The sequence below is a fragment of the Papio anubis genome, chromosome 4, assembly GCF_008728515.1.
Source record: "Papio anubis isolate 15944 chromosome 4, Panubis1.0, whole genome shotgun sequence".
Taxonomy (NCBI): domain Eukaryota; kingdom Metazoa; phylum Chordata; class Mammalia; order Primates; family Cercopithecidae; genus Papio; species Papio anubis.
Genome location: NC_044979.1, coordinates 131321913 through 131348199, shown reverse-complemented (window position 1 = coordinate 131348199; position 26287 = coordinate 131321913). Strand labels below are relative to the sequence as shown.

The 26287-nt window shown below is 44.2% G+C and overlaps 1 protein-coding gene across 7 annotated transcripts in view; it reads left to right on the top strand.

Moving 5' to 3' along the window:
- Positions 1-26287, top strand: part of AUTS2 (activator of transcription and developmental regulator AUTS2) — a 1198864-nt gene that overhangs the window by 1149850 nt on the left and 22727 nt on the right. For 4 of the 7 annotated variants that reach the window (XM_017956233.3, XM_021935192.2, XM_017956231.3 and 1 more), the window contains 4 exons: positions 19985-20456; positions 21872-22125; positions 23231-23472; positions 25141-25185. In XM_017956233.3, the coding sequence (XP_017811722.1) occupies positions 19985-20456; positions 21872-22125; positions 23231-23472; positions 25141-25185 (1013 nt within the window). The remainder of the gene's footprint in view (positions 1-19984; positions 20457-21871; positions 22126-23230; positions 23473-25140; positions 25186-26287) is intronic. The other 3 variants (XM_021935193.2, XM_017956232.3, XM_003895905.5) reach the window with 2 other exon arrangements.

The following is a 26287-nucleotide window of genomic DNA, read 5'->3' as shown; positions in this document are numbered from 1 at the left end:
GTGGCTCACGCCTGTAATCCCAGCACTTTGGGCAGTTGAGGCGGGTGGATCACCTGAGGTCAGGAGTTCAAGACCAGCCTGACCAACATGGAGAAACCCCATCTCTACTAAAAATACAAAATCAGCCTGGCGTGGTGGCACATGCCTGTAATCCCAGCTACTGGGGAGGCTGAGGCATGAGGAGAGCTTGAACCCGGGAGCAGAGGTTGCAGTGAGCTGAGATCATGCCATTGCACTCCAGCCTGGGCAACAGGAACGAAACTCTGTCTAAAAAAGTGGAATTTCACCTCATATCATATACGTGTGTGTGATTTGATGATGACTTTAATCGAAAATAGACTAATGCCAATAGACTCATAGATTCTTAGAACTGGAAAGAACCACAGAAATCAGGAAGCCCAAACTTCTCTCTGTTTCAGATGAAGAAACCAAGGCTCTGGGAAGTGAAGTGTTACGTGCTCAGTCACCTAGCTAGTGGTAAAGCCAGAACTTGAGTCCAGTTAATTTTGAAACTATAATATGTTGCCTCTCAAAACTGAATCGTAGAAGGACATAAAGTCTATACATTTAGGAAGAAATCTAAACTCATATTATTTCAGCTTTTTAGTCTGTTTAGTAAGGGAGTTTCACCAATTCAGTTACTACTGATAATAAGCTTCCCATTGTTTTATTTTTGTTTCTTTAAGAAATCTGGGTCAGGCGCTGTGGCACACACCTGTCATCCCATCACTTTGGGAGGCTGAGGTGGGCGGATCATATGAGGCCAGGAGTTAAGAGACCAACATGGCCAACATGATGAAACCCCATCTCTACCAAGAAATACAAAAATTAGCCGGACGTGGTGACACGTGCTTGTAGTCCTAGCTACTCGAGAGGCTGAGGCGGGAGAATCACTTGAACTTGGGAGACAGAGGTTGCAGTGAGCCGAGATTGCACCACTGCACTCCAGCCTGGGTGACAGAGGGAGACTCTGTCTCAAGAAAACAAACAAACAAACAAACAAACAAAAAAACTAGCATTACTCAGACTCACGGAAGTGGCTGTTCCTCAGACTGTGTGCTTTATAAATTCACGTTTGTTAAGGCAGACAGAAAATTGTGTTTCTTTGTACCCAAAAAGATGTAAGCATTTGTCGTGCATTGATTTTGGGTTTTAAGGGGAAAACATCCTTGGTTATGTTTGTGGGATTTGTGATGCCTTCTGGAGGATTAAGACGTCATTGCCTCTAGGCGGGGAATGCCCTCTTTTCCAGTTGGTGGGTCTTATTTTGTTTATATCTGCTTCCTCCCAGCATTGACAGATTTGACATGTGTGCCTGAAGTGCACATTCGTGCCAGGCCCATAGTTTTGACTGGGGCCCTCATGACTCATTGGCCATGGTCACTTTGCCTGGGAGCCATCATCATTTCTACTGTATAGGAACTTGAAGCAAAGAATTTGCTGCATTTTAGAAAAGCAGGAAAGGATGGTTAAAGTGTGGGTGTAGGGGTAATCTTACCCCGACCCCCGCCCTAGCCCCTTTTTTGTAAGAGAGGTTATCCAACTCATGGATTTCCAGCCCCTAGTGTTGGCAAAAGCATTTTCACATCGTTCTCACTTTTCTGGCTGAGTCCAAAAAGTTCCTAGGAAACAGGTTTTATTTTCCCTCAGGGGATGTTTGGATTTGAAAACACCAAATTTCAACTGGAATCGTTTGTCCAAGTGTGGTGTTGAAAGTAATGTCTAGATCTGAGTAAATCAGGATCTGAAGAAATATAACCAACGTCACTCATTAACAATGGGTTTTCCAAGGGTGAGTGACATGAGGCCATTTGTCTGCAGGGAGGTAGATGTGCTCTTCTTTTCAGTGGCTCCCTGAGGCCGCCAAGGTCACGGGCAGGCACATCCTCGGTTTGAGGCCATTAGCTGAATGCCCTCTGTTTCATCTTGGCTTTTCTAGGCTGCCTTCTCCTGTCTTTAAGGTCAGGGTTTCAGGATGTCCTTCAGTTCTGCTTTAGTCAGGACTAAAAGCCTTCCATGGTGCCTTGACGAGGAGGACATGTAAGGAACAGGCACATTCAAATGAAGTCAGCCTGTGTTGATTTTGTGAACACGGGGAACAGCAAGCCAGCCTTCAGTGCTGCCTGGCTGCCGGGCGCATGCTGTTGTCAGACCGATGAGCGAGGCTCCGTGCAGACAGGTGACATATTCGAGGTGGCAAGAGCAGCAAGAGCTTCGAGATCCTGTCATTTTACCTCTGACAGCATCTTTGTGTCTTTGTACAGTTGAAGGGCCTGACGGACACGTGAGCCCCCCTTGGCAGTCATCTCTTCAGAATGCTGCTTTCCTCCCACAGGAGGTGCTTGTACCTCTCCCATGTGTACAGGGTGCTTATGTGCTTATGAGCAGGCAAAGGAGCAGGGGACGGTTTCTTCCACATCCCCCTCCAGGTGCTCTGGAGTTGATGTGCCCTGGCCACCTTTTCATCATCCCCCTCCAGTTCCACTGCAGTGATGCTTTGCAGGCTCTCCTTAGGAAAATGGTGATTTCGGTATTATATTAATAATTAGCAATTTTTTTTTTTGCAGTTTTAGAAAATTGACTCTTACCGTCTGCATTCTAGGAAAGTCCTTATTATACGTTTCTGTATTGTATCATCTCCCAGTTGGATGTGGATGTATCCCGATTGTATTTCGCTGTCATTACGGAGATTTTTATTGTGTCAAGACAGAACCCTGTTTCTCTCTCCCCAGCCCCACGTACTTTGAGCTTAGTCATTCGGGCATCATTCCTTCCAGCATTCATTGCTCCTCAGTGTTTCATTTCCATTTAATTTTTCCATTTCGTTTTTAGCAGTTCTCGTTGGCTAATTTTAAAAAAGATTTGTACTTTGGTTTGCTTATAATGAGTGTTTTAAGTTACCTGCTGACTGCGCAGTTGTTTGACTTTGTATCAGGTTTCCGGATTTAAAGCCAGTGTTCTGCTGAAAATTTAAATACTATAGAAGGCTGAAAATACAAATCCTCTGACAGCTCCTCGTAACAATTCCCAGGGTAGCAGCTGTTTATATTTTCTTGTTTTTTTCTTTCTATGCACATAAAAGTATGTTTGTCCTCATACAGTCTGTTGACTGCTATAGATTGAGTGTGCAGATGACAGGCGTATACCTAGAGGCTTCGCCCACCTTTGATTATTAACATAGCTCGCCTTTAACATTATTTGCTTTTGATTGCTCTTTTTGTTATACAAAAATAACCAAGCTATTAGAATGTTTTATGATTTTAAATAGAACATTAGTTTTATTATATATTGAAAATGGATCCTTAAACTTCATAATTGCTTCCAATTATTTCACATTTGCTTGCGTTATATACTATTATTTTATTGCAGTCTAATGTCCAATTATGGAAACAACTCCAAAGAGACATGATTTTTCTGGCTTAATGTGTAATTGTTTATTGAGTATTTTTCTCATTATTATGATTTTTTTTTCCTTTTGAATTGCAGTTATAAAAGAACTTGCTTAGATTTTGTAAATTGATTATTATGTAGTTAAAGAAATCAACGATTTATCAAGCGCTCACTCTATGGAAGGCACTGTGCTCAGAATTGAAATAAAGGCAAAGATTTAAAGAAATCCCTCCTCAAAAAAGTTGTGCATATTAAAATATGAATAGCAGTAAGGTTTGTTGTTGTTGTTGTTGTTGTTATTTTGAGACAGAGTCTCGCTCTGTCACTCAGGCTGGAGTACGGTGGCGTGATCTCGGCTCACTGCAACTTCCGCCTCTCAGTTCAACCGATTCTCCTGCCACAGCCCCCTGAGTAGCTGGGATTACAGGCACCCGCCACCAGGCTGGGCCAATTTTTGTATTTTTTAGTAGAAATGGGGTTTCACCATGTTGGTCAGGCTGGTCTTTTACTCCTGACCTCAGGTGATCCGCCTATCTTGGCCTCCCACAGTGCTGGAATTCTGGGTGTGAGCCACCACGCCTGGCCTAGGATTAAGTTTTATTGTCATTCAAGTATGAACATATTTAATCTTGTATAAGAAAACATAATTTATTTATTATATAAGAAATGTAATGTATTGCTTGCTAATACCAGGGACATTAAGTATAGACTAGAAGTTCATCAGAGCAGGTGGCTAGCAGGGGCTGTGAGACTGGATAGGGGTTAACCGCAAGCCTGAAAGATGGGATTCAGAAATGCATCTGTGTGGGAAAGGGGAGAGCGCAGGATCTTAGCGCACTGGACGGTGGCTGAAGGAGAGACAGAGGGCAGGCCTTGATGAGGAGTTGGGAAGGGATTCTGTCTCTGATGAGAAGCCATTGGAGAGCTTTAAACCGGCTTTTGTGAACACAGAGAGTAGCAGTGTTGTTGTAAGTAGTGATTATTGTCAGCATGATCGATTTACATTTTAAGAGCTTAGTCAGGCTGCTGGCGGACAGTGGCTTCTGTAACCATTATTTTGTTTTAAATAGCATCACATAAGCAATAATTTACCCATGAACCACCGGTTAATATTGGGGGAATGAAATCAATGGATGCTGTGACTCTCAGCTTAGATCATGGGGACAGGACAGAGTGGGAGTGGAAGGGGGTGGGCGTGATTTTCGTCCTGTTGAGAGCTGGAGGTAATGGTAGGACAGCCAGGTAGACAAGGCCCTCAGGCAACAAGGCCATGTAGGTTAATATGTGTAGCTTCTTCTTGAATAAGAAACAAATGAATGCCATATTACTTTCTGCCTTCTTTTTTGAAAGCGTCTCTGAAGATAAAGTTCAGGTGATTGCAGGAAAGTCATTCTGACATACGTTTCCCAACCATCAACTTGGTTGTCTGAGAGCATTTCCCTTCCGGGATTGTAATTGTGAGTGCTAAGCAGCACTACTTTATTGGCGACTTACTCCAGCTCTGTCCAAGGATAGGTAAAACTTCCCACTGTCTCTTTCTAGAGGCTACTTTGTAGCATTTCAGATGTGAAAGGTGACTCCAGCAGAGAGCTCATTTCTTTTTTTAAAATATTTATTTATTGTTTGTTTGTTTGTTTGTTTGTTTGAGACGGAGTCTTTCTCTGTCGCCCAGGCTAGAATGCAGTGGCGCAATCTCAGCTCCCTGCAACCTCAGCCTCCTGGGTACAAGTGATTCTCCTGCCTCAGCCTCCTCAGTAGCTGGGATTACAGGAACCCTCCACCACACCCAGCTAATTTTTTTTTTTTAAGTAGAGACGGGGTTTCATTATATTGGCCAGGCTGGTCTTGAACTTATGACCTCAGGTGATCCGCCCGCCTCAGCCTACCCTACTGCTGGGATTACAGGCATGAGCCACCACGCCCAGGCCAGAGAGCTTATTTCCTCTTTTTTTTTTTTTTTTTTTTGAGACAGAGTCTGGCTCTGTCACCCAGGCTGGAGTGCAGTGGCGCCATCTCGGCTCACTGCAAGTTCTACCTCCCAGGTTCACGCCATTCTCCTGCCTCAGCCTCCTGAGTAGCTGGGACTACAGGCACCCGCCACCACCCCCAGCTAATTATTTTTTTGTATTTTTAGTAGAGATGGGGTTTCACCGTGTTAGCCAGGATGGTCTCGATCTCCTGACCTCATGATCCACCCGTCTCGGAAGTGCTGGGATTACAGGCATGAGCCACCGCGCCCAGCCCAGAGAGCTCATTTCTAACAGGCATATATTATCACCATCCTCACTGCTTTCTAAACCTTATAGGTATGTAGCTTCAAAGTTTATATTTGAAAATTTTTCCTTTATCGATGACAAATTAAGGATAATGAAATGAAATAATGGCAAGCGATGAAATAATGGCAAGAGATTTTATTTTCCTACCAAGTATTTATTACATGGATGTTTTATAGAAAATCAATGTAAAGGTTGATAGGCCTTTTAAAAAGATACATTACTTCAAATATAGGGAACAGCAGAACGCTCCCCATCACCCCCTTTGTAAAAATCTCTTTCAGCTTTGCGGCCATCATGCCTGGGGATAAGTAGATTATTTCTTCTATTCCTGAAGATTATTATAGATAAAAATCATTTGGTGTGGAGATTCTTCGTTTATAGCTACGTAGGATGTAGCATTTACCAAAATTTCTGCAAATCAAGGAGATCGTGTTCATGAACCTACAAGTGAGATATTTTAAAAGACCGTGTTCTGGAAAGGTGAAGGAGGATAAAGAAGCAGCGTTCTTCCAAGGGTGCTACCAACATTTGGGACTCTCAGAGGCCCTGTAGCCCAGTCCTTGTTCCACTCCATACGTAACGCCTCATGGTTCTTTCATGGACGTTCCGCATTCTCTTTAATGCTTCCCCTAAAGGCAGTTTGTTCTCCTGTAAGGCCGCCTAGTCCATTTCACATGGAAATTTTCTTCTGCAATATGCATCCTTTGGTCCTGGTTCTGTCCATGATGCCATTTCCAATAAATCTACTTCCTCTTCATTGTGAGAACCATCAGGTCCTTGAAGGTGCTCACAGTAGTACTTGGGCTCTGGAACTCCCTTTTTTACTTGGTCCAGTGAATCTGTGTAGAGCCGGACTGGGAACAGTGCCTCAAACAGGAGCTCACTGTTGCTGGCTTTCATGAATATGTTGTTTTGGGGGTCGCTCCTAATCCAGTGAACATCACCACCTCCCACCACCCCGTCCTGTCCAACCTACATGTCGGTACAGGACCCACCCTATGAAGGAATGAAGGAAAGAATTTCCAAGGTTGGGTCTTGGGAAGCAGAGTCAGAGAAGGATCGGCAGCCTTGTGGACAGCCTCCCTCAGCAGTGGGGCTTCCTGGGGCTCTTTAACCCTCCCAGCTGTGCTGGTGAACAGTGCTGTGCAAACTTGAATGTGCATGGGGCGTGACGGGATGGGGAGTCTGCAAATGTACTGTCTTAACAAGCTCCTGGATGATGCTAGGGTTGCTGGGCCATGGACCACTCTGGGAATAGTGAGGCTGTAGCATACATCGGAGTCATGGTGTGAGCTGGTAGATTGTTTGGGACCAGAAAGATCAAAAGTTACTTAGAAACAAATGTCAAAGTCCTCTTTTCCCTGCTCCTCCTCCTCTAACTTAAAGAATTAAGGGCTATGTGATAGCCGAAAAGCTACTTTCATGGATTCATTTTAGCGGCATCTCTGGTGCTAACGCATGAGCTAGTCAGGCAGATTGCAGAGGGTTGGCAGCACCCAGGTCCTCTGGGCCGTAATAGGTTGTGTGAACAGTCTTGAGGAGAAGTTTTGTCTTCTGTCCTCAGGAGTACAGACAGGCATGTCTGAATGCTGACAGAGCAGTCATCACCAAAGGATGGTAGATATTACCCAAAGCAAAGCCTGCTTCTCAGTGAACTGTTGCCTATAGGACAGGAATGATATTGGGAAAACAGTGATTGATTTTAGGATATTTGATGAAGCTCTAAAGGAATGGAAGAGCTTCCACCTACACTACATTCCGAGTGACAGCTGTGTGAACTTGGTGGAAAACTTGACTGAGGTTGCTGAGACTGCTTGTGGAAATTAATCACCCTCATCCTCTGCAGTGGTATTGGCACAAGATGAGCTTAGGGCCAGAGTGGCTCACATGCCTGGGTGTCTGTGGTTCCTCCTCTCCAGAACAGAATGAAACAGTCACTGCTGTAAGATATCACAGACACTTCTTTCTACTAGGGTAACCTGGAGCCTTTCTTTGGCTACCTGGACCCTGATGGAAGGGTAATCTGGAGGAATAGGAAGTAGGCACAGGGATATTGCATGGTACAGGTGACTCTTGGGTGCAGAGAGTATGTGTGTACAGGGCCAGAGCTAAGAAAAAGCCTAGGATAAACTCGACAGATGGAAATTCTTTTTTTTTTTTAAAACAGGGTCTCTGTTTTCCATGCTGGCGTGCAGTGGCACGATTACAGCTCACTGCAGCCTCTACCTCCTGGGCTCAGGTGATCCTCCCACCTCAGCCTCCTGAGTAGCCGGGACTACAGGCACATGCCACCACGCCCGGATAACTTTTGTATTTATTTGTAGAGACAGGGTTTTGCCATGTTGCCTAGGCTGGTTTCAAACTCCTGGGATCAAGTGATCCACCCACTTTGGCCTCCCGAAGTGCTGGGATTACAGGCGTGAGCCACAGCGCCCGTCCAACAGATGGAAATTCCTACTTTGCCTCTTGGCATGTTCACCCAGCCTCTTTTCTAAATGAGTCTCAGTGATTGTCCAACGTGTGCCCCGAATCAGATGAAATACAATCCTCAGGTGCAAAGCAGGAAGGTGGTAGATGACAGACAGTATGTAAGTCGGTGTTTGCTGCTAGTGTCTTTACTTCGTCCCTGAGAAAATCATCTTTGGTAAAGTCATAAGTGTTGAAACTCAAATCTAGGGCTTACCCTAGACCCAACCATTGGCCAACCTTAACGGACACACTTGACTTTTTAAGAGTGTGAAAGTTATTAGCTGACTGCCCTGTTCCATAGCCCCATTATATCACAGACATGTTGATGTCTCTGTTATCAAAAGACAAATACAAAAGACATGTGCAAATCACCCCAAAATTGTTATGACATTAACATGTAAAATGATAGGAGCACATTACGACACAGAATGCGTGCTCCGGATGGTGATCAGGGCCGGATTAGCCTCATGGTTGTGGCCCATTTGGGGTGTGGACATCAGCTTCTCAGGTGAAGGTGTTAGGATTAGCAGAGGGCAGTGGTAGGAAGGACGGTGTCAGATCTATAATGCGCCCCATCTGGGAGCCTCGCGGCTTTTCCTTCCTCAACGATATTTAGTATTGGAAACACTGGAAGCAGGGCTGCCTGTATCCTTATTTTATTCTCCTTAATGTGAAAAGCAGGATGATTAATACAGGGAAGACTATCTTCTTATTTTTTACGCCAAACATCTAAAATTATTCATATTCAGTGCCTTGGTCCCACCCTTGGGAAAATTTCCAAAATAAGCAAACATTTTCCCCCTTGTCTTCCAGCCTAAGGAATGTGCGCTGTGGCTTTTAGGTCAATGACAGCCTTGTCCTTCAATTTCATCTTTACTCAATGTAGGTGTGCTGTGTGGTGCAAATCCATACATGTTTGGTTGAAAATCCTTGTAGAACCTTGCCTCGTTAGGACCTCCTGCACCTGTGTCACAGACACAGAAGTACCGTGTTTAATTATTCAGCATACACTAGTTTTTTGACACAGAATCTCGCTGTGTTGCCCAGGCTGGAGTGCAGTGACCCCTCCTGGGTTCAAGCGATTCTCCTGCCTCAGCCTCCTGAGTAGCTGGGATTGCAGGCGCATGACACCACACCCACCTAATTTTTGTTTTTTTTAGTAGAGACAGAGTTTCACCATGTTGGCCAGGGTGGTCTTGAACTCCTGACCTCAAGTGATCCACTCGCCTTGGCCTCCGAAAGTTCTGGGATTACAGGTGTGAGCTGCCACACCCGGCCTGCATACACTGGTTTTAAGGGTGGCTGTGCGTGGGTGTGTGTAAGTGCATAGTACACAGTGTCATATGAGCACTTAGTTCACAGCCAGGCAGGGGTGGACAGGCCAGGACAGCACGGAAGGAGTCTGGGGGTAGCAGGAAGGCTGCACTGGGAATGGAAAGCAAGCAGGAGGTGATCTTATCCAGCTAATAAATATTGAGGCTGGCAGGAGGATATGATCAAACAAACGATCAAAAAGTGGGGCCATGTCTTTAAAAGCTTTCAGCGAAACTGATATTTGGAGTTTTCCTGTGTTCTTGGAAGTGGCTGGAAATTTCATCCTTCATACCTTATGTCTCCTGTCAAGTCTCTGCATATCCTGTCACAGGATTCAGTTGATGTTGGCCTAAGACCCTTGGGGTCAGTGCGATGGGAACATGTTATGGATATAAATGCCTTACCATTGATAACTCAGAATAAGATATAGGATATCATTAAGTCTGATTATCTAAGCTTATCTCTGAGCCTTACAGATAGCAAAAACGGAAGATCAGGACCACAGGTTCTTTGACTACCATTTCCTTGTGTTTTTCATTTGTCTTGAACAAGGCCTAACACAAAGCCTGGTCTATGAGGCAGCATAATACAAATGAGTCTTTTCCCCATATGAAGTGACAATCACATGGATTATATGTGACCTTGACATTGTTGAGTTTCTAAAGACTTTTTAAGGCTGCCATTCCCACCCCCAATAGATCACAACCTATTTCTCTCATTCTCATGTTGGTCATTTGATTACATAGTCCTTTGTGGCTCTGTTTGCTTGAGACTGCAAAATAAACAAAATGTTTGCAAGTCCAGGTTGACCCTAAAAGCTCTGCATTCTGTAGGCCAAAGCCATGATTCAGAGAACCTGTGGTTTCTACAGTCAAGACTGTGGTTGATGCACCCCCCTTGAAGGCAGACGTTTTGGTTTTAAGGCATCAGGAACATGGGCATACGCATCAGAATCGATGTGTTTTGGTGTGGGGTTTAGGAGCAACAAACGTGAAACAAGTTTAAGTACGCTCAACTGCGGTGTGTTGCTTTTCCTTTAATCCCTAGCAGATTAACCCCTATCGGGTTTAATCTGCTCAACTAGATGATAGCCAAAGTAGCTTCTCTGATAACAGCAGCCTCTAATCTGCTGGACTCCACACAGCTCTCCCAGTGGGCTGCTGGTGTTTTGGCAGAAGCAATGGTTATTTTTTCCTATCTAGGATTTTGCTTTTAATAGGAACCCTGAAGGCCCTTGGAGGTTTGTGATACAGACTTCAGCCCACAGCTCAGCCTCCCAGATGGTAATTAATGTTTACACAACATGACAAGCACAAAATGGAATCTCTTCGAGCCCTGCCAAGCACCCATCATTCCCCTGATCTCCCAGTCTTGCGGTGTTTGAAAATTAATTTGCCTTGAACAAACAGTGGGTTTTCCTCAATTTATTTGTACAGTTTCAGTGACCGAGAAGAAGAGCTGCAAGACTGAATGTCATCCTTCCATTCGTTCGGGTAATTGAATCTTCTAATGGAACAAACTGGTCTCTGTTTAATGATTTGAAGAAAAGAGGGAGAGGAGGAAAATAAAGTGAAGAGTATGTTAGAGAAAGTGGACGCTTTTCTGCAAAACATCACTGAATGTAGCATTTTGGAGATACAATCACAACTTGGCAGGGGGAATTAAAAGTATTGCTAAATTAACTCAGTAATGCAGTTTGGGTTTTAAAACGTATTTACAAAATACACAGTCTTTGCTTAAAAAGAGATTTTGTTTGCGGCAACAGAATAGACAGGTGAAGGTGATTAAATAATGGACATTGACTGGGCATGGTGGCGCACACCTGTAATCCTAGCACTTGGAGAGGCCTAGGTGGGAGGATTGCTTGAGCCAAAAGTTCAAGACCAGCCTGTGCAACCTGGTAACACCTCATTTCTACAAAATATAAAAAATTGGCCAGCGTGATGGCACATGCCTCAGCCTCTCGGCTACTTGGAGACTAAGGTGGGAGGCTCCTTTGAGCCCGGGGAGTCAAGGCCGCAGTCTGCTGTAATTGTACCACTGCATCCCAGCCTGGGCAACAGAGTGAGACTCTGTGTCCAGAAAAATAAAAATAATAAAATAATGTAGACATTGCTTCCAGCTTGAGGTAATTGCATGTTGATTCACAGAAATTCGATGTTTCCATATGTCTCTGTGATTCCCAGTGTTTGAACATTTCAGTCCTTTGTTAATGTTCCCACTTTAAAGTCTGGGTTATTTTTCTTATTTGACTGTGATCTGTAGTCTTTCTGTGTGGTGTGCTCTTTGTGGCTTTGTCATTTGGACAGTAATGAGAGAGGCTAACTAGAAGATGGAATAATAAAAATGGAACCTGTCTAATTCTAAGTCATAAGGATTAGACATTCAAAAAGATACAGATGGATGGATGGATGGATAGTCCAGGGACTAGTGCCCCCCTCCCCCCCACATAGTTTTCTTGATGCCTTTGGAAGCTCCTTCAGGTTTGCTGCGGTAATGACCTTGTAGTTAGTAAGTCCTGTTAGGAAACTTCGTAACAGAGTATGAAGATGTGAAGACCAAAGGTGCAGAAGCTGTACTTTGGGAGAGTTGGTTTTTTTGGGTATTTTTTATTTTGTTTTGTACTCCTCTTCCTCCTTCATCAGTATGTACCATTTACTTTCTGTCCAAATAATACCCAGTTAGAACCAGTCAGAAATGCTGAAGAAGAGGTGGAAGGTTTACTATGCAGCATGTCCTGCTGTGTGCCTGTAGTCCCATCTCCTCAGGAGACCGAGTGGGGAGGATCACGCCACCGTATGAGTTTGAGGCTGCCGTGAGCTATGATCACTCCATCCTGGGCGACAGAGCAAGACCCTTTTAACTTAAAAACACACACACACGCCCCATATTTTTAAAAATTGAAACCATGTACCATACAGAGAGTGAAATATTTATCTGTCCTCTTGGAGAAGAGATTTGTTAAAAAATCTATTCAATAGTCCAGGCACGGTGGCTCACACCTGTAATCCCAGCACTTTGCTGGGGGCGGATCACTTGAGGTCAGGAGTTCGAGACCAGCCTGGCCAACATGGTGAAACCCCGTTTCTGCTAAAAATACAAAAGTTAGCTGGACATGATGGCAGGCCCCTGTAATCCTAGCTTCTCAGCTACTGGGAAGGTTGTCAGGAGAGTCACTGGAACTCGGGAGGTGAGGCGGAGGCTGCAGTGAGCCAAGATTGCACCACTGCACTCCACCCTGGGCGACAGAGTGAGACTCCATCTCAGAGAAAAAACTCAGTAGGTGAGGCAATTTAAAAAGACTTGAACGATCACTTCCTCGGTTGGCTTACTTTAATGATAGAGGTGTATTGTCCGTGAAAATAGTTCATTTTAAAGTGTAGCATCTCTTTTTTTCTTTAGCAATAATAATACTATTATTTACTTTAATAAATAATAATTTAACAAGTATACTTTACTTATTCCAGTAAATAATACTATTTAATACTATTTAATAAATATTACTATAATTATTTGCTTTAATAACAAAGTAAATAAACATTGACTTTAATTTTTATATTGTGCTTTTCTTCACTTTCCAAATTTTCTATAATATTCATTTGTTTTGCACTTTTCCTCCTCCTCCTCCTCCTCCTCCTCCTCAATTTGGAAAGGTAAAAGCACAATATAAGAATTAAAGTCAATGTTTATTTCTGGATCATGGGACTGCAATTAATGTTTATCTTTCCAGTCTTTTTTCTGTGCATACATGTATACATTTACACGGATAATTTTCACTATTGAGATCACACTGATTTTTTTTGTTGTTGTTGTTTTTTTGAGATGGAGTCTTGCTCTGTCGCCCGTACTGGAGTGCAGTGGCACGATCTCGGCTCACTGAAAGCTCCGCCTCCCGGGTTCACGCCATTCTCCTGCCTCAGCCTCCTGAGTGGCTGGGACTACAGGCGCCCGCTACCACACCCAGCTAATTTTTTGTATTTTTTAGTGGAGACAGGGTTTCACTGTGTTAGCCAGGATGGTCTCGACCTCCTGACCTCATGATCGGCCTGCTTCAGCCTCCCAAAGTGCTGGGATTACAGACGTGAGCCACCACGCCCGGCTAGCCCACTTTATTTAATGGCAATTTTGTCATGAGACACTTTCTGTAACATTAAATACTTCTTCACAATAGTTTTGGGAACATTGATTGATGACTTATTATGTGCTGTGCATTGTGGAAAGCACTTTATATGGCCTATTTCCACAACCGCCCTGGGAGGTTGTTACTGCATTTGTGCATTAAGTCATTGGACTTCTAGAAGTGTAGGAATTCACCAGAATGTACCAAATCTCAATCCTAGCAGACCCAGTGTAATATAAGAAATATTTTATAGCACATTCACTTTTTTACTTTCTGGAATGAAATCTATACTTAATGTACACATCTATATACTTAATGTAAAAGTATATGTAAAGCCCTAATAAAATCTAAAGGAGAAATAAGTAGAAACCAAGTCATTTATAACATACTATACATTTAAGTATGTAAATGCTTATTTATATTAGAAGACAGTGTTTGACTCTATAGAATGGTATCTAAATATTGCTACTACAAATGCAGACTCACACAAATACGTGGTCATGGAGAGTCAGATACCAGGAGCAGCCTTACCATAGTGTCATGATTTTCCCAAATAGCCATCAACCCTTGGATATGACCCAGATATAACAAAGTACAGTCCCTGCATTCCTGGAAAAATCAGTGTATATTAAAACCATGCAAAAAATTACTTTGTGTTTATATACAGAAACAGAGGTGGTAGGTTCTAGGGTTTTCAGCTGCACAAATGTCGGGTGGGATTTAGGAAGGGCATTGAGATGTTGTCGTGTGTGGTTGCTGTTCACGTTGCAGTAAATCAGACATCCCTAAGAGCCACCAGTGACCTGAAGTCATAGTGATAGCCACACACTCCGACAAATTTCCATCTCTTCCCATAGGGAGTAGTATCCTCCAATGAGAACTATCTATTACGTGACTGACTTAATTCGCTTTTTTTTTTTTTTTTTTTGCACTGAAAAACACCTTGACAAAAGCAATTTTGGGAGGGAAGACATTTCTGAAGGTTTACAAGCCCTGTAATTTTCTTGTTGGGTTCGCTCCCAGGTGTTACGGTTTTTGTTATTATGAAGAGGATCCTTTCGACACTTAATTTTCTGACTGTTGCTGGTGTATAAAAAAGCTGAGGTTACTTGTGGTTTATTTGGATATCTCGTTGTACTCTCTTATTAGTTGTAATATTTTCTCAGCTGGTTGCCTCTGGTTTCCAGCTAGGTAATTATATTTTTTGTAAATAGTTTTTCCTCTTTCTTTTGTTGTGTAATATTTGCTGTTGGTTTTCAATTTAGATGACAGGAATAATTTGTTTCTTGAAGGTTAGGTCAACATTGTCTATGACACAGATACCTTTTGGAGGGGAGGTGAAGGTTTGGATTATTGAGTACTTTTTCCTTTTATTTTGATGATCTGGTTGGGTTTTTAAGTCAGTTTTATTTAGCAATTTATAGTTTTTCATAAAATCCATTTTTATTTTCAAATTTTTTACACATTCACAGATTACATTTTCTTATTTTTTATGCATATACACACATGCACCCTCCAGTTCCCTGTCTATCCAGTTCTCACTCCTCCCAAGCCCCCAAACAGGTAGCCACTGTTACTAGTTTCTTGAGTATTCTTCCACAGCTGCTTCTTTTTTTTTTTTTTGGAAACAGGGTCTTGCTCTGTCACTCAGGCTTGGGTGTAATAGTGCAATCTCAGCTCACTGCAACCTCCTCCTGCCAGGTTCAAGAGATTCTCCTGCCTCAGCTTCCCAAGTAGCTGGGATCACAGGCGGGCACCACCACACCTGGCTAATTTTTGTATTTGTAGTACAGTTGGAGTTTCACCATGTTGGCCAGGCTGGTGTTGAACTTCTGACCTGAAGCGATCCACCTGCCTCGGCCTCCCAAAGTGCTAGGATTGCAGGTGTGAGCCGCTGCACCCGGCCACACAGGTTCTTTGTATGTAAAATAAAATGAATATATATATATATATTGTTTCCCTCCATTTTCCACAAAAGATAGTAAATGCTATACGTTGTACATGCGGCATTCCTTTTTACTGCCGCAAGGTGTTCCATTGTGTGGATCTGCAAATGTCTGTAACCAGTCTCCTAATGATTACATTTGGGTGGCTTCCAAACTTGGTATCCAAACCGCGGTATTGTTTCATAGTGTCTGTAGACGAAATCCTTAACACACCACACCAAGGGAACTCCATTTGTTATTTTGCAAAACGTTGCCAAATTGTCCCCCACAGAGGTTATAGTGTTTGCATTCTACTAGTAAAGTACAGAAAAAGGGTCCATTTTCCCCAGGCAACTTGTATCAAACATGTATCAAAATCAAACCAATTTTTCCTAATCTCTTAAAGTTTGTTTATTGAAGTACAATTTACATGTAATAAATCCACCCTTTGTACTGTATTCAGTGTAATTTGAATTTGCATGTCTTTCAGTATAAGTATGATGAACTATTTTTATAATCACAGGAAGAGAGATTTTTAAACCCCAAAATGTAATGAATACAACATTTAAATAAGACTACTCAATTTGTACATTCTTATTTCTTTCAAATTCAGCAAATTTCATTCCTTCCTTTATCCTTTGACAAATTCAGAATATGCAGTGCAATACCAGCTGATTTCTTAAAATGTGTTCCTACCAATTTTGGAGAAGTACAGTAAGACAAATTGACTGTCAAGATGGAAAAGCTTAACTGGGAAGATTACATTTATTGAATAATTGAAAGGAAGAGGAAATGCATTACCGATTAGCCACAAAAATGCCTGACGCCTAACCTGTGCCTCAAGAGACTCTTGTAAATGGGGAGTCGTAAAACTGTTTCAGCCCCCAAAGTTCTTACCAGCTCAAACTCGTCACTGCTTTGTTTATAGGTTGCAGGACCAGAGCATTGAGGGACTGATTGCTTTCAGGGCTAGCTGAAGTGCAGTGTTCCAGCAACTCTTTGTAGCTTTACTAACCCTCTACACTTTAAGTCTGATGTACTTAAATATTTTAACTGAATCCTGGATTTATCATTACCTGCTTTGCTTTGCGACTTTTGCTTTTTAGGAGGCAGCATAGTATAGACTGCAGAAAAGGTAGTTGGTGTTGGCAGAGCTGGGACTGGAACTCAAGCCTTCTGGTTTACAAAACAAGGACATGACTTCCAGCAGGCAAATTCCTTCCCTTCTCTGGGCATATTCCCTATCTGGTCAGAGAGTGTTAGATTAGATCCTGCTACTCAAAATGTGATCCACGCATCAGCAGCCTCAGCCTTACCTAGAAGATCCTCAGAAAGGCAGAATCTAGAGCCCCATCCCAGAGCTGTGGAATCTGGATGGGAATTCTAATCAGATGTCCAGGTGATTTGAACGTGCATTAAAGTTAAAGGAGTGCCGTACAGATTTGCACAGTTCCCTGGAGAGGTTTGGGTCTTCCCTTCATCTTTGGTAGCTTGTTGGAGGTGGTGGTGACGGCCACAGCCTTGGCACCACTCCCTCATGTTCTAGCTGTGGTTAGGTTGAGATTGAGATAGTGAGGCAACAGAGGAGACAAGAAAGTCAACTCCAGAGCCTTGGACAGCGAGCCCAAGCCTGCAGGATGCCATCTGCAAGTTTGGCTGTGTTGTCCAAATTCTTGAGGCTCATTCAAGAACAAGGGGGTAAACAGAGTCAAGCTAGATGTCTGTAGTACTTCTTTATGGGTCTCTGATGTGCCTCCTTACCAGCATAAGTGAGTGCAAGTGATATCCTCTGAGTGGTGTCCTTTGGAAAAGGAAGCTTGCTTTCATTTGAGGGAGAAACTTCGGACAGTGATTTTTGGAGGGAATTTGAATGTATACTTACCAAGATAGAAAGTATTTACTGATTTCTTCACCAGCCCAGTCTGGAGAGAACAGAGACATACAAAAAGATTTTTAAAAAGTGTTTCTGCCATTGTACCAAGCATAAAAATGCTAAATTAGCTGTCAGCGTGAGAAGAGTCCTGCTCAGATACTTAGAACTTCTCGTTGAGTGAAACCCCTCCTCTGTCTTGTGCTGTTAGGATTTCTGGGCTGTTGTTACTTTCTGTCCCAGACCTGACTCACAGGCCTGGATCATACATATGAAGCATGTGATTTTTCAGTGCCTTTGATATTAGCTTGCTATGGGAAAATCCTGTGAAAGAAAAAGATGGGAAATTTTGTGAAGACACATGGAGAGACACAGAGCCGGATCCCTAACTGTGACATCGCTGAATAAAGGGCCTTCCTTCCTCACTGGATGCAGGAGCTTTGCTAGCTGGATGGGGCCTATCCATAGCAAGGGCTTGGGGTGCTCCTTCAGCCCTAAAGTTAGAAAGGAAGGTTTTGAGAAGCCTTTCAATTTCAGCGTTATCCTGAGCAAAAATCTTCCCAGAAAGGTTGGTAAGACAGCACTGGATAGAAATGTGTGTCAGAAGTGCAGAGTTCCTTTTCATCAGCGCTTTACCAAGTGCTCGATCTTTTCATACCTCTGAAGCATGTGAAGAAGGCAGCTTTCTTCCCATCTCAGTGTTATTGTTCCAGGCTGTTTGGAGAGATGTGACGATAGCCAAGTTCCTGTTAGCCAAAAATGTGCTTTGTTTATAAACCCAAGTTTTGTTTTTGCTTTTGTGCATGTTATCGGTTTGATCTGTGTTACCAAAAGAACATTGAAAATAATGAATTGCTTTGATGAGAATTCCAAGGAATAATGGCAAACAAGTGTGTATATACAACAATACAAAAACAGAAATATGTAAGCTGGGCACAGTGGCAGGCCCCTCTAATCCTGGCTACCCAGGAGGCTGAGGCAGGGTGAACCCGTGGGCCCAGGAGTTGGAGCTGTAGTGTGCTGTGATCACACATGTGAATGTCCAGTGCAGTCCAGCCTAAACAACCTGGGGAGACCCCACCTGTAAAACAAAAAACAGACAGAAAACCCCAGAAATACACACAACCAACAAGAATACCACATACTTCTCCCGTTTGATACAATGAGGTAAGAGGAGAAAGTTAACACCCAGGGTAGTTCATTTAAGAATGCGTGAAAAACACTGTCAAAGGATGTTGTCATCTATTCTTTTTCTCTTTTGAAACTGTGTAGTAATAAAAGGATGCATCTTTTTAGCACAAAAATGTGGGAATGGTAATTTTCCCCTAGTCGTATACAAAAGTACTTACTCCCAAACGGGGCCATTCTTTTCTATTGAATGCCCTGTTGGTCTTTCGTTATTCTGGTTTGAGATTTTTATGGAGCTTGGCTTATGGGGTAGTCAGATAAGCCATTCTACTAAACGTGGCCCTTAGATCTTTTGACCTTTGGAGGGAGTACATCTTTTATATCCATACAGGAGCAGCTATTTTCTGTATTTCTTTCACGAGTGTAGAATTTCCCTTAAATTTAATATCCAAGCTTATTCTCAACGTCCAGCACCCCTTTAACTTAGTTGCGTGCGGACCCCCATGTGGTCCAAGGGGACTTTCTTAAAAGCTCTAGCAAGTGTAGTTGACGGGAAACTTTATTTCAGTTCCCGTTTGCACCTTTGATCGCAGATGTTGCTGGGATCAGGTGATGGGCATTAAGAGACCTGCCTTTTGACTTGAAAGTTCAGCACTTGCTCAACCAAAAATTATCTGTAAATGTGAAGTGTGTCCCGTTGGTCAAAGTGGAAAGTGGGGAGGAAGGGAAGGCCAAGGAAAAACATCCGTGTGATGTTAAATAATGTTTGCCTCATTTGCTATTGAAAACACTTTCTTTTGTGTATTCAACAAATGTATTTGTTTTAAAAGGGAAAAATCAACTTGTCAACTATTGTTTCTTAATTGTGATGCCATAAAAGACTTCCTGGAGGTTAAGGAAAACATTCATTTTCAGAATGTAGTCTAGGCTGCTGTTTTTTCTTTTATAGAGACGGAATCTCGAATCTCGCTAGGTTGCCCAGGGTGCTCTTGAACTCGTGGGCTCAAGCGATCCTTCTACCTCAGCCTCCCGAGTAGCTTGGACTGTAGCACACACCTGGCTAATTTTTTTTGGAGAGTCAGGGTCGTGCTATGTTGCCCAGACTGATCTCGAACTCCTAGGCTCAAGCAATCCTCCCAGCTCGGCCTCTCAAAGTGTTGAGATTACAGGTGTGAGCCCCCATGCCTGGTGCTAGGCTGCTTTCTTGAATGCAGTCTCCTCTGGCCGGTTGGCCTTTTTCTCCCCTCCCACATCCCCAGGGGCATTGCTCTCCATGGGCAAAGGCTGTTCCTGCATCTTTCTCTGTCCACCATTGACCCATTTGCTGTGGGCACATACTGCTGCAGGTGGTGGAGACAAGGACCCAAGTGAGGAGGGCTGGTGCCAGGTCCGGTTGCTGGAGCTGTGTGATAGCTTTGGAGTTTACTTTCCCTCATTACCCCACACTCACATGTCGTTGCCTGTGGTTTTGTCTTTGCTCTCTCCCATGCAGATCCGGAGTTAGGTGTTGGCACGCTACCAGAACATGACAGCCAGGATGCAGGGCCAATTGTCCCCAAGATATCGGGTCTAGAGAGAAGCCAGGAGAAGAGCCAGGACTGTTGCAAAGAGCCGATCTTTGAGCCCGTGGTGCTTAAAGACCCCTGCCCTCAGGTCGCACAGCCGATACCCCAGCCCCAGACGGAGCCCCAACTCCGAGCTCCTTCTCCAGACCCTGACTTGGTGCAGCGCACAGAGGCCCCACCTCAGCCCCCACCTCCGATTACACAGCCACCACAGGGCCCTCCTGAGGCCCAGCTCCAGCCCGCCCCGCAGCCTCAGGTGCAGAGGCCACCCAGGCCACAGTCCCCCACCCAGCTGCTCCATCAGAACCTCCCACCTGTGCAGGCCCACCCCTCCGCTCAGAGCCTCTCCCAGCCATTGTCAGCCTACAACAGCAGTAGCTTAAGCCTCAACAGTTTAAGGTGAGTGGCCTGCTCTTCTTTGGCCTGAGTTTTGCCCTCTCCCTGGGGATCAGGTGGGTGGGACTCGGGGAGGGATCCCTGGGGAGACTGAAGTTTCCTTGTTGGAAACATCATCCCTTTCTCTGAGACTAGAGACAGGGAATGGGGCTGTTGGGTGAGACTCGGGTCTCTTGGGAAAGGATAGGTTGGGATGGGTGGGTGGTGAGGACATTGTAAGGAAGGAAAATATTTTAGGCACTCGAGAGAGCGGAGGCAGAAGGTGAGGAAGGCGTGGAAAGTCCTGGGCCAGGGAGACCCAGCAGCAGTGGGAGGCAGGGAATCGAAGCCTGGGGCATATCAGAGGCCACGCGCTGTGAGCAGATCCTTTCAAGGCAGGCTCTTGCAAACTCTGACAGAAGAAGTATTAAAGAAAACTTGTCTCCCTGCAGTTCCAAAGGCAGGAAGATTGGGAGCCAATGAGTATCCCAGTGTAAGGATTTTTTTTTTTTTTTTTGGTTCTGATTTACTTCCTCCTATGTGGGTCAGAGAAGTAGGGAAGAAAGAAAACAAGCTGCGTTTAGAGAAAGTGAGAAATTTCTGTATGGAAATCCAGGCTCTCCTCGGTCTTGTTTTTGCCAAGTTACAAAGAAACGTCTAAAAAGCAGCACAGAGGAACACAGCAAAGAAAAGAGAGGCAGAAACCCAGTGTGCAGCGCCAAGTGGAGCCAACCCTTGGTGCCCCGGGGGCTATAATTCTAACCCGGCACAGCTCCTGAGGCCGTGTGTCTTTGTTACTGTTTTCCTTTTGAAAACCTGGAGGCATTGGTGGTTCCGGACCTTGCTATTTCCTAAGAGGCGACGGCCCAGTCTTTGGGAGGCAGGTTTCTTCCCCAAGGAGCCAGGCCCGGCTTCTGACCCCTCGGCCATTTCTGTGGTCTCCAGACCATAAAGTGATGTGAGAACCCAGGCACCTGGGTTTCACCTCTTCTTTGTGTGTCTTCATTTAAGAGGTAACAAGACAGATGGGGTGAACTCAGATCATCGCATTTTTTATTCCTTTGTGTTAACTGTTACTTTATAGGAGATGTAGCTAGTGGAGAATGGAAGGCTGGGGATTTTCTAGGGGCAGAGATGAGAATCTGGCCACAGGAACGAGAGAGGCCCTGAGGTTTAGGCAGAATGAGCTGTCTCGACATCAAGATGCCCCACAGCCCTGAAGCAGCAGTTTCGGTTTGCTCTGTCTGCAGTAACGATGGGAAAGTTTGCAGGAGTTGTAATTTCAGAAAGTGTGTGCATACAGGGAGGATCTGTAAAGAGGAAGGGGCAAGAGAGACTGTGGTGAGGGTTTAGGGGAAGGAGACGGGATTCTTTAAAAGCGAATACATAGCTTACCTTTTTTTATTTTTTTCTTTTCTGTTTTTTTCTTGCTCCGATAGCAGTAGCAGAAGCAGCACTCCAGCAAAGACTCAGCCCGCCCCTCCTCACATCTCCCACCACCCCTCTGCCTCCCCATTCCCCCTCTCCCTGCCCAACCACAGCCCCCTGCACAGCTTCACACCCACCCTCCAGCCCCCCGCACACTCACATCACCCCAATATGTTTGCCCCTCCCACTGCTCTGCCTCCTCCACCACCACTGACATCAGGAAGTCTGCAGGTGGCCGGACACCCGGCCGGGAGCACTTACTCAGGTAGGACGGAGGAGCCTGTGCTCATGACCCCGACACCCACCACCCCTGGCTGTGACCTCACCCTACCTATGTTGTCCCGATTGCAAGGTTGCATTTGCCTACAATTTTTTCCTTCCTTACTCTAATCTTCCTCAAACGCTCTCTGGCCTGAGGTCCAGCAAAAATACCTGTCAGCACCCATACTAAGCTTAGCTCAGCCCCTGTGAACCTGACACTGCCCGAAGAGAGGAGGTTTGTTTGGAGTTAGGAGGCATTTCCAGCTAAATTCAGCCACTGAGTGGTCAGACGCAGGTAGCGTGTGTCCTGTGTCGTCTGGGCTCTCCTGAGAGCGATGGAAACGTCCCCAAGCCCATGTCTGTTTCGCTCCAGGATCTTAGATTGCGTCCTGGTTTAAGGGGTTTCTTTTCACTGGGCAGGGCCTTCTCTGGTCTCCTTGGGAGGAGATGACACACTCTTTGTGACAGTATATCCCAGAATTTTAAGGGCAGACCTCATATTAGACACAGGGTCCTTGTCTCCTCACCTGTGTTAATCAGGTCAAGTGTCCCAGTTCTGGTCCAGTGTAGCCATGGTATGCTGCTAATACAGAGAGCCATATAGCAGTAATTGACACTTGAAGAGGGCGTGCGAGCCCTGCCATGTGAACAGCTGACATTTATTAGTGTGCTGTCACTGTTTCCAAGCACTTAAATGTGCAAATTGCTTTAACCCTCAAAAATCAAACCCATGAGTTACGCAGTATTATTGTCCCCCTCTTGAAGATGGGAAAACTGGCCCTCGGATGGGTTATTTGCCCTGCCCAGGGTCACTCAGCTGGTGGTGACAGCTGGAAATCGGACTCTGGCGTTTGGCCTGGAGCTTTTCCCCAAATCGATAGACTGCCTGTCCCTGAAAGCTGGGAGACCAGCTAGAGAACAGGGAGACAGGGTGCGACTGGGCCTTGGTCTCCTCTGCTTCATTGATTGCCCCCTTTTATCTCAGGGCCCAGCCGCACCCTGTCACCCCTGCCACTGTGTCATCAGCCCCGTATCCCTCCACAGGAAGGCACTCCGATGTCCTGTTCTGAAGGAAAAGGTGTCATTGTCTCCCTCTTCTTCTCTTCCAGAGCAAGACATCTTGCGACAGGAACTGAACACTCGTTTTTTGGCCTCTCAGAGTGCTGACCGCGGGGCTTCGCTGGGCCCTCCGCCCTACCTGCGGACCGAGTTCCATCAGCACCAGCACCAGCACCAGCACACCCACCAGCACACGCACCAGCACACCTTCACGCCGTTCCCCCACGCCATCCCGCCCACCGCCATCATGCCGACGCCAGCACCTCCCATGGTGCGTACCCCAGGCAGAAATGTGAGGATAAGTAGAGCACGACTCTTTTCTTTATGCAGCACGTGGGACTGGGCTGGGCAGCGGGGCCACCAGAGATCGAATGGGGAGTGATGGCTGTTTGCTGGAGAGAAGGGAATGTGTCTAGTACCCTGCCTCAGGCAGCTCTGACTTCAGGGGCCTACAGTAGGAACTTCTCTCTAGGCAGTGGTATCCAGCACTGCCGGTGGAAATGATTCCATCTGCCCTCAAAACGGTCGTGCCCAGTGTTGATGGCTAACTTCTTAAAGGGTTGTTTTGTTTTTTTGAGCATCCCGGGAGACTGTCACCAGACAGAAAATGCACCTGCTTGTGCTTTGCACCAAGTGCTAGCACATACATTCTTGCAGGGTAATGGGGATGAAGAAGAGAAGGGAGAGAGACCTCAGCCAGGAGGCTGGGACTGCGTTGGGTGCCACGTCCACCTGCGCATTCCGATGGCTTCCCTAAACCCACTTTGTTGGAGGTGTTGTATTTCTTGTGTTTCATAAGACAGTCCCTAATGTGGTATTGTGCTCTGTCAGCAAGTGTTCAGGGATCCCTGCAGGGACAGAAGTCTCTGCCTTGGGGCAAGAGGAACCACTGGCCATGACATGGTCTTGGTCTTCACTGGGGGCTAGCACATGTCCAGAACCAGTTAGGAATTTCTTTTTTTAAAGTGAATAACCATAATTAATAGTGCCATATTAGAATGGTAAATATTCTCAGATAGAGTCCTGTCTAACAGTGAGTATTAGAGTCATTTTTTACTTAATTTTTAGTATTTCAGAAAATACCGGATTTTAAGGTCGTCACTATAGGCATTATGAGAATAAATTGCATGATTTTAAAAGGATTCCACTTCACCCAAGTTTGCTTCCTCTCCTTCCTCTCCCTCCCCCATCTTATTCAACTTACTTTTTAAAAATATGTTTTTAAAGTTTGTTTTATAAATTTCATTTCAAGGAATATTAGCAATGAGGCCTTGTGACCAGAAATATGTTTTTAATAGCAAATCCTGTATCTCTTTTTTGGATGAACTGTACTTCTCAACAATTAGATTTTGAAGATCCTAAGATTTTGAGAAAGTTTTCTGCTGGCCTGTGTGAGCTGTTTCACAAATTAATTTAACCAAGGGTAGTTATAGCATCAATATGATGACATTATTTAGAGGGGACAATAGTATACTCTTTTTCTGTTCAAATGAAAGGCTGTCTGGCCTACCCCAGATCACTTTGTATTTGGGTGTCATACATTTCAGAAGACAGCTGCATGGCAAGACAGTTTTTCTGCCAAAGTAAAGATGAAAATAGGGGGAATTCGCTGGGTAAATCAGACCAAATGCTCACCTCTCTCTGATTTATCTGGATAATTGCCTATTCTCTCCTGTTTAGATGTTTGGTTCGTGCCAATCTGTAGAAAGAAAATAGTAGGAAGAAAGGCATCCTAGTATGTGCAGAACCCAAATGTACCACTGGGTTTTTCACTTCGTTCTTCCATTTTTGTTGTCTTCTTGTCAGGGAGACTCAGGAGCTCAGAATGGTTTCATATATAATGAGGTTATTGGGTCTGATGACAACTTAATGACAGGGAAGCTTTGTAGGGCCACCTCCACTGTAGCAGTGAACAAAAATGCAGATTAAGTAACTAGCTTTTGCTTTGATCCCTTTACAGTTTGACAAATACCCTACAAAAGTTGACCCATTCTACCGGCACAGTGTGAGTTTCATTACCATGCTACACATTGAATGTAACTGCTTTGCCATTTTTGTGCTGTTGCCACAGATCAGTCAATGACTAGCAGCCTTCCTTAATCATCTTTGCAAGAGTTCCCATTGCTCCTTGCCACTTTGGATGCTTGCTTTTGTGGTGTTTTGCTTTTGGTAAAGATGCAGTATCATCTTCTGAATCAAAAGATCATAAGCACTCCGAAGGCTTGAAAGCAGAGTTGCTCTTTAATGGCAGTCAGGCATCTGTCCTGCAAAGTGAGGTGTCTGCAGTGGAGTCAGCAGAGTTCCAGGAGAGTCCGAAATCACAGCATTTCAGTCGTCAGTTGAAATGTCACTAACACAGAAGTCCTGGAATGCAACCTGAATTATTTCCTCTAAATAGAAAGTCCCTTGTCTTTTTGACTCATGACTCTTCAACGAGTAGATTTTCATTTGCTCTAGACTAAATGTAGAACCCTCTTCCACATGGCTGGTATTGTTCTGTTGAGTTTGTTGCAATGGAAAGTAAAAATATCACTTAATTAAAATAAACTCCCAAAATTGAAATGAGTGATATTTTCTCTTTAAACTCATTCTCCTTTATTTAAAAAAACACAAAAACAAACCAAAAAAAAAAAAAAACTTGTTTTATGCAATTTTAAGAGTACGTTCTGGAACTTCAATTGATAACACCCAAAGTTATATGTTCAGTTAACTTGTAAGACAAGAGCTTATTTTTATTCAAAGACCTTGAATATTTCCATGATATTTTGATGATGGGGTGAATACTGCATCATTTTTATCTGAAAATTTGCAAGTTTCTTTGCCAGTGATTTTTTTTTTTTATGAAACCAGAAAAAAGAGAAGGTTAATCATTGCTTGTAGCCATGTTGATTCACCATACTCAACTGTTCTTGCTTAGGTTTGTAGCTAGTGTTATCTTAACCATTTGAGTAGAAGTGCTACTTTAATAGGTCAGCAAAGACTGAATTCATTCATACTGTGAACCAGATAATTAGATACCATGTTAGTCAAGAGTGCAGCTGAGAAGTCAAGACTAGTAAATATTAGAAATCAATTGAGAATTATGTACTCTAGGGGCATTCAGAAAT